Source organism: Typopeltis vanoorti, chromosome 15, assembly GCF_054136105.1.
Source record: "Typopeltis vanoorti isolate ZY-2024b chromosome 15, IOZ_Tvanoo_1.0, whole genome shotgun sequence".
Taxonomy (NCBI): domain Eukaryota; kingdom Metazoa; phylum Arthropoda; class Arachnida; order Uropygi; family Thelyphonidae; genus Typopeltis; species Typopeltis vanoorti.
Window position 1 is genome coordinate 73,458,248 of NC_143563.1, and position 13,382 is coordinate 73,471,629.

General features: G+C 33.8%; 1 protein-coding gene across 3 annotated transcripts in view; it reads left to right on the forward strand.

The window, feature by feature from the left end:
- The first annotated feature begins 833 nt into the window (after window positions 1-833).
- Window positions 834-13,382, forward strand: part of LOC150098886 (non-selective voltage-gated ion channel VDAC2-like) — a 98,952-nt gene continuing 86,403 nt past the window's right edge. The window contains exons 1-2 of one of the 3 annotated variants that reach the window (XM_090405322.1): window positions 834-1,601; window positions 6,459-6,534. In XM_090405322.1, the coding sequence (XP_090261448.1) occupies window positions 6,468-6,534 (67 nt within the window). In that variant the 5' untranslated portion in view covers window positions 834-1,601; window positions 6,459-6,467. Of the gene's footprint in view, window positions 1,602-1,793; window positions 2,131-6,458; window positions 6,535-13,382 lie in introns of those variants that run through there. The other 2 variants (XM_090405320.1, XM_090405321.1) reach the window with 2 other exon arrangements.

The window sequence follows — 13,382 nt, forward strand, 5'->3', positions numbered from 1 at the left end:
GGTGGAAACAGAATTCCAGATTAGATAGAGAGTGAACTTAAATTCTCTGATAGATAGAAGACAGTAGACCTTGTCTTAGTAATATACTCATCAGTTGTTTGCTTATGGTATAATATTAAAAAGAGAAAATAAGAAAACATTCTCATAAGAGCCAACTAGAGAAGATTTGAAGATACTGGTATATATATATATATATATATCGGAATGAAGATCAGCAATCCGCTTCATATTAATAAAAGTTTATTGAAAGATAAACTTTTATTAATATGAAATATTAATAAAATATTTCATATTAAGAAAGATTGTTTTTCTCTTTATGGAAAGCCTTGCACCGACAATGGATTTCACGTTAGATGGGAGTTGAAAAACGATGGAGAAGGTTCAGAGGTAAGTAAAGAAGATAATATCAGAGCTGTGAAAAGTTTAGTTATGTGTACAGAGGAACTTTTTTTGAACCTTCCTTCGAGAGGGTTCCTGAGTGAGTCGATCTCTGGCATGGCAAGTGGATTTTTTCTTCCAAAAATATTTCAGACAATAGTATATTGTGTTAGATTTAGGGAATACGAAATAGTGGAAGTTTTCCGCCGTACGGTCTTCACCGGATGCGTTTAATATCATTAACAGTTTGGGCAAGCTATCTCTGACAAGCTAAGGGTGCAGAGATTGACTTCCCTCATCCAGAAATTAGATAGGGTTAAAATGGCTTTATCTACACCCTTTGGCGAATAAAAGGCGTTAATATAATATTATTTTAACTTATGTATTCTTTCATAAGTTGGTCATCTTATGTATTGTTCTCTCAAGCTGTGGTACGAAGTAACGAATTACTATCCACACTTTGCAAGCCAGATGAATGTGTTTCAGCATAACCGCAATTAAAAGAACACTATTTTAATTGGCACCGCAAAGATTTGATTAGCCAGAATAGTGTTTCGATCTCAATGGAGTTGCCCGGAATAATAATAATAATAATAATAATTTTGCCAGCTTGTATCATCCCATGTGATTGGAATGGTAGCAGTGGTGTTGTAGTGTGGGAATGCTTCTCCCGGAGTAGAATCTTTTTTTCATTGTTAGTACAATAACCACGAAATGTTTAGTTAATATTCTAGATAATTCTCTATTGCCTACACTGTGGTAGTTCTATGGAAAGACCTAACTGATTTTCAGCATGATTATGCACTAGTCTATTACTGCAAGAGTTGTGGCAGCATGCTTTAAGCAAATGGCACCGCAAAGATTTGATTAGCCAGAATAGTGTTTCGATCTGAAACATATTTTGCAAAGCACTTTTGCGGAGAGTTAAGAACATCGGATTTTAATCTTCGCAAAATGTTTTGAAAAAGTGTGCGTCTCATAGGTACAAAACTTTATTAGAAAAGTCTCTCTCAACTGAAGGCAGTAGTCTCACAACCCGGAGATTCTTTTTTTATACTTTGTACATGTGCTTGTACTTTTTCGCCTATGTTTTCACTGGGCTGATCCAAACTTTAGTGTTAAGAAACGACTGGCAAATACCAGGAAGGTTTCATTGCGATTTTAGATAGCCGGTAATTGACAGAAGCTTATTAAAAGTTTTAGAATGTAATTTATTAATATCAGTATGTATTATTTTCCCATTAATAACCTATATTTCAAATTTTAATATACAGTCTAATTTTGAAACTATATATATTGGCATTTTTCTGTTTATGCTATTTAAGTTTTTTTTTTTTTTGTTACTTAGGCGACTAGGGATGATCCTTGATTCTGTCTTTCCTTTTTCATCGCCTGGAAAGCGAGAATCTGGACCTAATTCAAATGAACATGAATCACTAGTTATTTTCCTGTTAGTTATAAATGTCATGAAATTAGAGACATTAGTAGTTTTCATTTCCATGGACATGCAAACACAACGACTGTGGCGGTTTAAAACTTTCAGTGTAACATTGTGTTACAGTTGAGTGAATCTGATGTGATTGACTTGTTCATATATTGAATTTGGTTATTTTTAGATTGGATAAACCTGTGCATAGGACATTCTTCGAAGAGACATGCACTGATTTAATTTTAACTTTTTTTTTAACAAATGTGTAAAGATTTTTTGTTTTAATAAACATATATCTTGATTTTCAAACTTTGCATATACAGGTAAGTTTCAACTGAACATCTAAAATCAAATAAACGATAAAAACGTATTAGGAAGCCAGCACCACAATGTTTGGGTATATGATCAAGTTAGAACGGGCGTTTAGTATGGTGAATTCTGAAGTCTGTTGTGTCTAAGAGCAACAAAAATGCTGGAACTTGAGAACAGAACATGGTTATTTTAAAAAAATAATTTATTATGTTATGAAATTTATTATATTTATTTACTAAATATGAATATATCTTTCTCTCTTTCTGCCATTAAAACCAAATGTTGGACTTGTTTCTTAATGCTGAAAAGTTATCTCACTAGTCTGTGTGTGTTTGCATACAGCTCATGGTGCTATTACATATATAGCGCAACTGCAAGATGACCAAGAATAACAGCTGAATACACTTGAACTGAAATAAAGTATAAAGATTTCATGGTGTCAAACTGTTACAAAGTTCTTTATACTTTTTTTTTCAGAAAATATTCATTATTTGTTGAAAAGCAAATGTATTTCTTTGACATATATATTGTATTTGGTAGTCTAGCTACTTAAATAATGTAACATGACCTGAAATGCATCTGTAGTGCCCTACTTGCTGCTACTTTATCATCATCAACAAGTCAATATTACCCCTTATGCCTTAGGATCTCTTTGCTCTTCATGTAGTTATTACAAAAAAATGAAAGAGAAACATGACTCCTACTGATGTTTAAAATGAAAGAGAAACATGAATCCTACTGATGTTTGGGATATGCAAGCCTATTTCAGCAAGTGGTCAACCAACTGAGATCGCTCAATATAAACTTCAATAGGAGCCATTGGCAAAGAGTATTGAGATTTGAGTGTTTGGAAGTGTACCTTATATTTGAAAAAATATCACCTGGTAAATAAATTATAGCAGAACACTACAAAGAAGTAAATAGTCTCTAATTTGGGTTTATTAACATTTTTCTTTGCAACAATGGTTTATATTTCCTTGGCACAGATAAAATAAATCCCTTGATTAAATGAAATATAATCAGGGAAGGGAATATCGAGTTAAGAAGGTTCAGAATCAGTACATCTGTATATTACTCTTCCTTATAAAGTATATCATACTTGGAAATAGAATAAACATTGTCCCCATTTCTCTCAAAGAGAAGAAAATTTTAATTCCAATTTATTGTTTTTATGACTTGTTAATTCAATTTATGCTCTTAAATGATAAATTAGTAAACATAAATGACAAACGTTGAATCAGAAGTGCAGTGTGATCCATTGCTAATGATTTATTTTATTAATTTTATTTATTTATTTATGATTATTATTATTTATTATTATTTTTATTTTTTTTTTTGTATGCCAGTCTGGTTGGCCAAGTGAATAATGTCACTGTTTTTCATCCAACTCTTTGTGAATTCCACTCTGGGCATGATGGATGCTTGCAGAAATCCAAGTGGCAGATAGTTTTTGTTATCTAGCATGAGATCACCATTTTTATTGGAGTCCTCAATTGGAATCTCCTCATTCTCACACACACACAAGAATAAATCAACAAGTGAATAACCGTAGCTTAGTATCTGTTCTATGTGGATTGGTAAAATCTATGTTTTTGGTATTTTTTATAATTATAGCATTTTCCCCTTGTCTTTTACAATAATTTGTTAAATTGGTTGGTTGTAAATGCTTTCAGAAGATTGGTTTTGGTTATTCTGCAAATACTTCTTTGACCTTCTTCATCGTGTGAAAAATGCTTTTTTTTTTTTTCTTTAGAGGATCAAAAAGATGATCATTTTATACAAAAGTCTATAATTGTAGAGTAGGTGAGAATGAATTTCTGATTTCATTTCTTGATTTCAGGGTGTGCATTGGCTGAATGAAGTCTAGTATTTTGGATGATGAGGAAAAAAAAAACCTTTTGACAGTAATCTTCTGCATTTACTGTGAATAAAAGACTTCAATTATTTTTGAACTTTTCTACTCATTCATAACTGTTCATATTTTGCTGGTATTCTTCAGACTACAAATATCTAATAGCAGTACATTTTATGGTGCATATGGAAAGTGGTACTAACATATTTATCCCTTGACTATATAAGACAATGTGCAGTAACAACTGAAAATTTAAATGTGTCTATTTAATAAGTATAATGACCTTAAGAGCACATTCTAGCATGTGTCATTCTCACTTGCAAATTTCATTTATTTTTTATTTTTTGATATTTTTTTCTTGCATACATTTCAGGGGTCTCACTCTACATTAAAGTATTTAAGAGTCACTTTCTGTCATTGATTTACACACACACGCATGACAAAAAACACTGGCTGAATTAAATCAACTCATGCTAAATTGAAAGCCCACTTTTTTTCATTTTTACAACTGGTTTGCCCTTCTCCCTGGCTTTCTTCCTCACATCTGGAGTTGCCCTTCTCTCTCTCTCTCTTTTTTCCCTCTCCATAAGTGGAGTTATCCCTCTCTCTCTTCATAACTGGGATTTCTCTGTTTTCTCTCTCTCTTTTTGCACATTAAAGTTTCAGTTTGCATATTAAAAGATGAATATAAAAATGATTTTTGAGCATTGCTAACACATATACACATAAATAATTTATTGTTCTTCAAATGTGACAGACATTTGACAGAATATCGCAGGTAAATTGGTGTACCAGTTCAAGGAAATGGAATAGATATCAGATTAGTTAAATGATAAGTCACTGCCAGATCGGTTTGAAAGCACCACAAGACACGACACCCCACACTCTGAATAGTAAGAAGAATTTGAGACAAAGGAAACCCTAATATAATAAAGTAAACTAAATCACAATATGGCAAAAATGTTCAAGCATACGAATAGATTGGATCAAACTGTCAGTCTGTAAACATTAACATATACTATAATGTATGTATATACTAAAATACAATATATAGAGTATGTGTACAATGGATAAGATTATCAGTCTGTAAATATCAACATAAATGTATTATAATGTAGGTATCATAACACCACGTATAGAGTGTGTATACAGAAAGGATGAGTTTTTCTCAGTCTTAGCCTATATGTAAAAGATAGTTACAGCAGTATGTGAATGTTAATGCATACACAATTAGTGTGTACAATGTATTTCAAATGAGCTAGTATTATCAAAATGTATAAGTAAACCAGAAAAAATGCAAATAGCATGCTATGTAAATATTGTAAATAAATTTATATATATTTTTTTTTGGATTGTACATAACTGCTGTTGAAAATACTAATAAAATCGGTTTGAAAGTACCAGTTCTTGTCTGATCACTGAAGTTAAGCAAACTTGAGCCAGTTAATACTTGGGGGGGGTGGAACCTGGGTGCTGTTGGCATTAATTATTTTGTTGGAACCACCTGGGAACCCTGGTGCTGCTAGCCTTAATTATTTTGTTGACAATGGGAGTTCTTTTGCTTGGTGGAATGGGGGGGGGGGAGGGAGGAGCAAGAACAAGGGAACCATCCCTGGAAGTTATGAAAGGAAGCTATAAGCAAGAGGGTGAGAAGTGGTTTCTTTGCATGGAGGGTGGTTAAACCATAGAATGCATTGCTTGATAGAATGGTGAGAGCACAAATGTTCAAGGAGTGGTATGATAGACTTTGTGTGTTCTAGGAAGGACCTTCCATGATGAGTCTTGACTCCATGGAGGCCTGAATCATACTAATAATAATGAGAAACTGATTGTTTAAAAGACAAGTTGTTTATTGGGGAATGGAACAACACCCCAGCAAAGGGAGGTAGCTAGTAGTATAGTAGTAGGAGGTAGCTGAGAGTTGGATAGGATTCAAAATGGAATATTGCTTCTATGATAAGAGCACATTGATAAGTAGAGATTATGAGGTGGTTGTATACTGTCCAAACCCTTGATGAAACTATACATGGACTGTTGATCCCAAATTTGTGATGTGAATATTTTGGAGAGCAACCAGAGATCCTAATGTAATATTAAGATTTTGGAATATTGGTTATGTGGAACATTTGAAGAAATGTAAATTAGAGGTTAGTGGATAGAGACATTTTAAGTTTGTGAGAGGATTTTGCAGGCTTAATTTGGAAAATTATGTACAGAGTGAAGGGAGAAGAACATGAGACCATCATGCATAAGGAAGGGAGGGAGGAACAGAATTTTTATATGGAGAGTGGTAGGTAATTGAAATACATTTGTCATTGTAATGTGTGAACTAAGCATGTGAATGGGTATATTCAGTATGATTGATATATTGCCAATTAAACGAGACTTCCTGTGATGATTCTATTGACTTCATGTTCGCTAATGATAATAATGATCTATATTTGGACAGCACTGTTAATTTTTTTTTTTTTTTTACTTTTTTTTTAGCAATTATCCATGAGTTCTCCTCCATGTTATACAGATCTTGGGAAAGAAGCAAGAGAAGTATTTAGCAAATATTTCTGTAAGAACTTTTTATTAATGTTTTTGAAACTACTTTTTTTATCTTTATATCCTTTAGTCTCCTTAATCAAGTAACTTGTTCATTAATGTCGTTAATTAAGAGCACATTATTTTTGTCTCTTAACTGGATGAAACATTATTGCCATATAGTTTTGCACATAGCACTCATGATTAAAACTTAAGCAAATAAACTACAGTTTTAGATAAAATATTAATTTCTCAACTTTTTACCCACCTCATCTGAGGGTCATTCTCAAGAACATATATACAGTACATATGACTTACAAACAAAAAAAAAACAAAAAGTCGCATACAAGTTAACATAAGCTAGTTTTACTAACTAGTGCAACTGCCCTTACATCTTATAAACAAACCAATATGTGATAAAAGTGAAATCTTTCACTTGTTTTGGAACATTGTCTAAAGTAGCTTTAACCTGAAACCCTGAAATGAAGATCTTAATTATTATCCTAGAGTACTTTACTTAGCTTTAAAGTTATTAATTAATGTATTCACATCAAAGTGTGATTATCCATTTGGTTTCTGTTGTATTAGTTTATGTATCCTAAACATTTATATATCACTGGAATCCTGTGCACATGAAGTAGGAAACTGTTCAGTACCATCATTGTCAGCCATTTTCTGTCTATTTCTAGATGAAGGCCTCCCCCAAAGTCCTACATTCAGTCCTATCTTGAGCTTCTTCTAATGCTATCAATTTCCTCTCATATCTTTAATGTCATTCTCCCATAAACTTACTGGGAGATATCAAATGAGGTGCAACTCTCTTGCATCAGATCTCTTGATTTGATGCAGATAAGGGATGTGGGATTTGATAGGAAGGAATTTATACACTACATTATTAGATTATTGAGGACAATACAGCCCAGATATCTGCAGCTATAACCTGACATACAACAATTTTTTTTTTTTATTTTACTCACACACATTAAAAGTTGTAAACTAATATTACTTTATACCATTGGTAAGCTAAGGTTCTTAATTTATTAAAAAATTTTAATTTACATAATTTTTTAATTTTTTTACATAATAAAAATTCTGGAATCTGCTTTAGATTCCAAATATTTGGTCTTTAGAGCATTTTCAAGCCACTTCAGCCTTTGATAAGCAAGGCAGTGAAATTCATCTCCCACCTAAAGACTCACAAAAATCCATGTCTATAAATTATACTTGACAAGAAATTATGTTCTCGTTTTTATCCTTTTACCCAAGCATGAGCAAACAAAGGTTTGCACATGAATTATTTTAACAACTAAGATACTTGTATATAGAAGATGTTTCACATCAAACTGCCTCAGTGTATCCCATAATATACAATATTTGGGATGTGCATGTTGCCAAGCATTATGGGAAGGGTCACTACATATGTTGATTTCAACCTTTATTGAAGTCTTATCAGTGGGAGCTGAACCTGTGAAGATATTGGGTGCTAAATCATTGCAGAAGGCATATTTTTTCTATTCAGAGAGCAAATTGGTGTATCGCAGATTATTAAAATATCTGAATGAGAGATGGTGGTAGCAAGTTATTTTGCTTTGTCATGTCTAATTGGCCAGTGTAAATTATACTTGGTCAAGTTTCATTAAAAAAAAAAACTTTCTATGTATCCATGCCCATGATGAGACTCAAACCTACATTCTGTTGCTTGGAGACTCCTAAAATGACCATCAGTACCACATCCCTGAACTGTATCCTTCAAATACTTCAAGCATGTATATATGCTTGAAGTATTTGAATGATGACATAACAGCCACTCAGTGATGCAAGACCTTATGGTGCACATCATCCCTTATTCCACTTCTACAGTGAAGATGCTAAAATGGCATTGAACTATTTTATTTCTCTTCAGATGTCATATAATTAATGGATCAAGTATATTTCACCCACAGCCTTAACTGCCATGGTATTAATTCTGAATATGCTTAGAAATTTTGTGATTAACAATATAAAAGATAATTTATGTTTACTCTTCTTAGTTTGATTTATTTGGTATCCGTCTTGGATATAAGCTCTCATCATATATGTTATTTGAACTTGAAAGCTGAATTCATTTAAGGGCATTCTCTTAACTGTAATTAACTAAGAAGTCAGCACCTTTTCTATTTGAGGATATAGCAGTAAAAGTTTTCACAGGCTGGCCACTTGATAGTACACAGGACTGAACTTGTTGAAACACTTCAGGAGGCTCTAGATCAGCTGGTTAATAATCCTGCTATTGCTTACTTTTCCAGGAGTTTGAAAATGCTGCCCAGAGTTTTAATAATTTTATTCAATAATAAATGGATACATGAGGACAATGGTCAACAACATGAGGTCAAAATGAGACCATCAAAGTGCTTCAATAAGGAATGTGATCACCCCTCACAGCAATTCGCTGCTCAAAATGATGTTTCATACTGTTTATAATGATGTCCAGGAGCTCAGTTGATACAACAACCATTTCTCCTGCAAAGCTCTCTTAAGTCATTAAAGATTTTGTGGAGTGGGGGGGGGGTTGAGAGCAGCAACATGCTACCTAGAGCCTCTCAGACATGCTCAATAGGATTAAGGTTAGGAAACCACCTGATGGTCTCTGCTTGAAAGTATTGGACCATGAGCTTCACTCATTGAGGATAATCATCATCGTCTTATAGGATTAATGTCTCTCCCATCATAGCCACATACAGATGAACACAGGGATCCAGCAGGACCTCGTCTCTGAGTTGCAATATTAATGGTTTTGCTAGAAAGCGCATACAGGTCAGTGCACCTTCTCCAAGGAGATGTCTCCATAAACCATCCCAATGCCTCCACCACAAGTGTCCCTTTCATGGATATTAGAGGAATCATAATGTGTCCCTGGTTCTCTCTCTCTCTCTCTCTCTCTCTTTCTAGATTAGAGCATGCCTGATATCTCTTTTTGGAGCAAATTGGGATTTGCCTGTAAATAATACCTATCCCCATTGGTCTTGGGTCCAGTTGATGTGATATCTAGCCCATTTCAGATACTCTCTCCTGTGTCGTGAGGATAGGGGCATGCAGACTACTGTCGTGTAGCATACAGACCACATTCGGGAAGCCTTTTGTGCATGGTAGAAACAGACATCAGTGTTTTTGTAGCTGATGTGATGTTATATTGTGGCTGATTTGGGGAGCACTCCTGTTTCAGCTAGCAGATAATTGTAGATATTGATCACCTACTGTGGTTGTACACTGTATCTTCAGGATACTGTTTGTGACCGTTGGAATTAGTTTTATTGTCTGTGAATCACAGAACAACTCGCATGCAACCATCTGGCTGCATCTGCCTAACCTTGGCTGGCCTAACCTAGTCTTATAATGGTTCGCCTCCTGGACTCATTGGTTAAATGTTTTACAGCCATATCCAAGAACTTTGCTATCACTAAATGTCTTGTTCTCACTCCAGATATGAAATGGAAAACCACTTCAAAATATCCACTAGTTTTATAATGGTTTTCGCCTCCTGGACTCATTGGTTAAATGTCTTGCAGCCATATCCAAGAACTTTGCTATCACTAAATGTCTTGTTCTCACTCCAGATATGAAATGGAAAACCACTTCAAAATATCCACTTTTATGCCATTGCTTATATCCATATTATCAATAGCACCACTCATTTGTATGCAATAACCAGACCCAGCATCATTTTTATGTAATATACCTGATTTTCATGTTCCCTTCCCTGGAGTAATTGCTATTTTTCTCTTTGTTCTTTAATTTATGAAAACCAGTTTACATTAAAAAAAAAAAAAGTTTGAACATCGACCATGGAAAGTTTTGGTGAAACTCCTGTGGTCACTCTTGATATTCCCAAACCACTGTCTGGCATTAAGATCTTGTTGTTGTTATGTTCCATCGAGTCGTTTTCGACTCCTGGTGATTCTATGAACATACATTCTCCATTCAGATCTGTCCCTGGCCATATCTTTCAGAATTTCCAAGCACATTCCAGTTGCTTCTTTAACTCCATCCACCCATCTAATTCTTGGTCTTCCTCTTCTCCTGCTTCCATCAACTTTAGCAAGCATCATCATCTTCTCCAGACTGTCATTTGCTCACATAATATGTCCAAAGTATGACAATTTTTGCTTGATGATCATAGCTTTGAGGGAGCAATCTGGCTTTATTCTTTCTGTCACTGATTTATTGGTTTGCTTTGCAGTCCATGGTATTCTTAGTAAGAGTCTCCAAATCCATAATTCAAATGCATCTATCTTCTTTCTTTCATTCTTTCTCAGGGTCCAACTTTCACATCCATACAATCAGGGCCAGTGCTATCATTTAGGCAAACTAGGCAACTGCCTGGGACTCAAGCCATGAAGGGGTGCAAAACTTCAAGCTATGCTTTATTCATACTTTACTAAAATGTCAAAATTAAATAGTGATATATGATTTAGGTATGGATTCTTTTTCCTTATCCCTCACACATCACACTATTTTACTATTTAACTCTTGGTTCTTTTTTGTTCCTTACCTAACTGAATTTAAAATTCAGTTAAGATAAATATTTTAAAACGTTAACATTTTAAAATATTAGATTTCGGTATTTTATAACTTTTTTTTTTTGTAAATATAACAGAGAATTTTCAAATTAATTAAAAAAGAAAAAAAAAAGCCCTATTAATTTAACCTGAAAGACAATTTTATTTTGTTTAATGTCAATTAGAAACATTTTAGTTTATGAAATAAGGGGCGCACTTGTAAACTTTGCCTAGCACGCAAAATAACCTGGCTCTGACAGTGCATACAGTCTCACATACAGTTTCACATCCATTAAGATCTTACCAAACTACTATCTTATGATCTCCCTCCTGCCAGTTTCCTCTTTGGCCATTCATTACATGTACTGTTGGATTGCTTCCTTTCATCAGATTTCTTTATTAATGCTGGAGTATACCAGGGTTCTATACTCCCACTCCATGCTCTTTCTTCTTTATATTAATGAGCTTCTCTAACTTCAAATCCTATCTGTAGTTTTGCTGATGAGTACTTTCCATTCCTCCTCTTCATTTGTGAAACCTTGTAGTACTTAAATAATTAAAAATCAGTGTTTTGAACACTGATCTCCACACCATTCTCAAGTGGGGTGAAGATAATCTAGTGAATTTCAATGTTATCAAAACATAATCTAGTCTTATTTCCAAGTAGAAAAATCCTTCACTCCCTTTCACTTTTGATAATATTTTGATCTCCAATCAAGATGAGTTTTCTCTTCTTGGATTGGCTTTCACATTTAGCAGCCTAAAAAAAAAAATTCTCGGTATTCTTTTTTGTTCAAAACACTACTTCTCTCCTGCTCAATTCCAAACACTTTTTAAATCCCAAATCAAACTGATTTTAAAATATTGTTCTCACATTTGGGATGGCACCCAAAACTGCTCTAAGAATTCTTGATTGTATACAGAAGAGTGCAGTCTGCATAATAAATTATTCCTTTCTCACAGACTCCCTCCAGTAACTTTCTCATAAGTGCTGCCTTTTTTTTTATAGGTACTTTCACAGGCATTACTCCAATGAACTGACCACTGTCATTCCTCCATCTGGTCAACATCCATATATAGTCTGACTCCAAATATATTGAACTATTATCTCATCTTCCTTCATTCCATCTACCTCTGTTCTTTGAAACAAGCTTTTCCCATATGTTTATCTCAGTGAATACAATCCACAGCATTTCAAAAAACTTGTTAATAGGTGTCTTGTTTCTCATGACCACTTGCCTGCACATGGCACTATTGTAACACTGTTATGTTACCTCTCAACATCTTCGACTAATAAAACTTTGGGGTTAATATAAAAAAAAAAAAACGGATAAAAGAATTTTTTTATGGAGTTATTAAGTGTGCAATAAACTAATGCTACTGTCTTACGGTTTAACAACAGAATTAACAAAGTTAATTTTGTTGTTAAAATAAACAACATGGGCAGGCTAATGATTTTTTTAATAGAGGGAATAAAAAAAAAGTGAATCAAGATAGGATCAAATAATTATGAATAAATTTCATTGATATATTTATATCCCACCTTGATAATTTATCTTTATTCATTACAAATAATAACTGTTAAAGTATTAATAATAATGGTTTAAAGAAAATATATAAATGAAATAACGAAATTCTGCACTACTGTGAGGGTTGTGTTGGTGTGGACTTTAAATTTCTTGTATAGACTGGCAATTATTCATTGTCTTAAATGTTGGAAAAGGATACATAACATTTTATAATTTGTGAACATATGATTTTGTATGACGAGGCACAATATATCATTTTTTCTAACTTTTGTTGATTCTGAGTTACTTTTCCATAGTGTTGTCCGTTAATTATTATTCTAAATTTAGTTTAATCCTTTACCCAAGTGTAAGCAAACAAAGTTTGCGACTGAAGTATCTTCGGGACTGAGACAACCCATAGTAAAGGTGGACCAAGCTCTCATCACTCCTTGTCTCAGTATCTCCCATAATGCAAAGCACATCTCCTTGTGGACATGTATAATGCTATAATGCTATGCATTATGGGAAGGGCCACTACCCAGACCGGTTTTGACCTTTATTGAGGTCTCGTCAGTGGGAGCCAGGCCCAGAAGTGGTGATACTAAGCAGAAGCAATGGAGAGGTCATATTTACTTATACGAGTTGCCAAAAGGTGTACCACCTTATTATTAATTTATTCTTAATTTAGAGAAAGTGTTGGAAGTTTATTTTTCACATTAGACTATAATAAATTTAGTTTAATCCTTTACCCAAGTGTAAGCAAACAAAGTTTGCGATTGAAGTATCTTCAGGACTGAGGCAACTCGTAGTAAAGGTGGACCAAGCTCTCATCGCTTCTT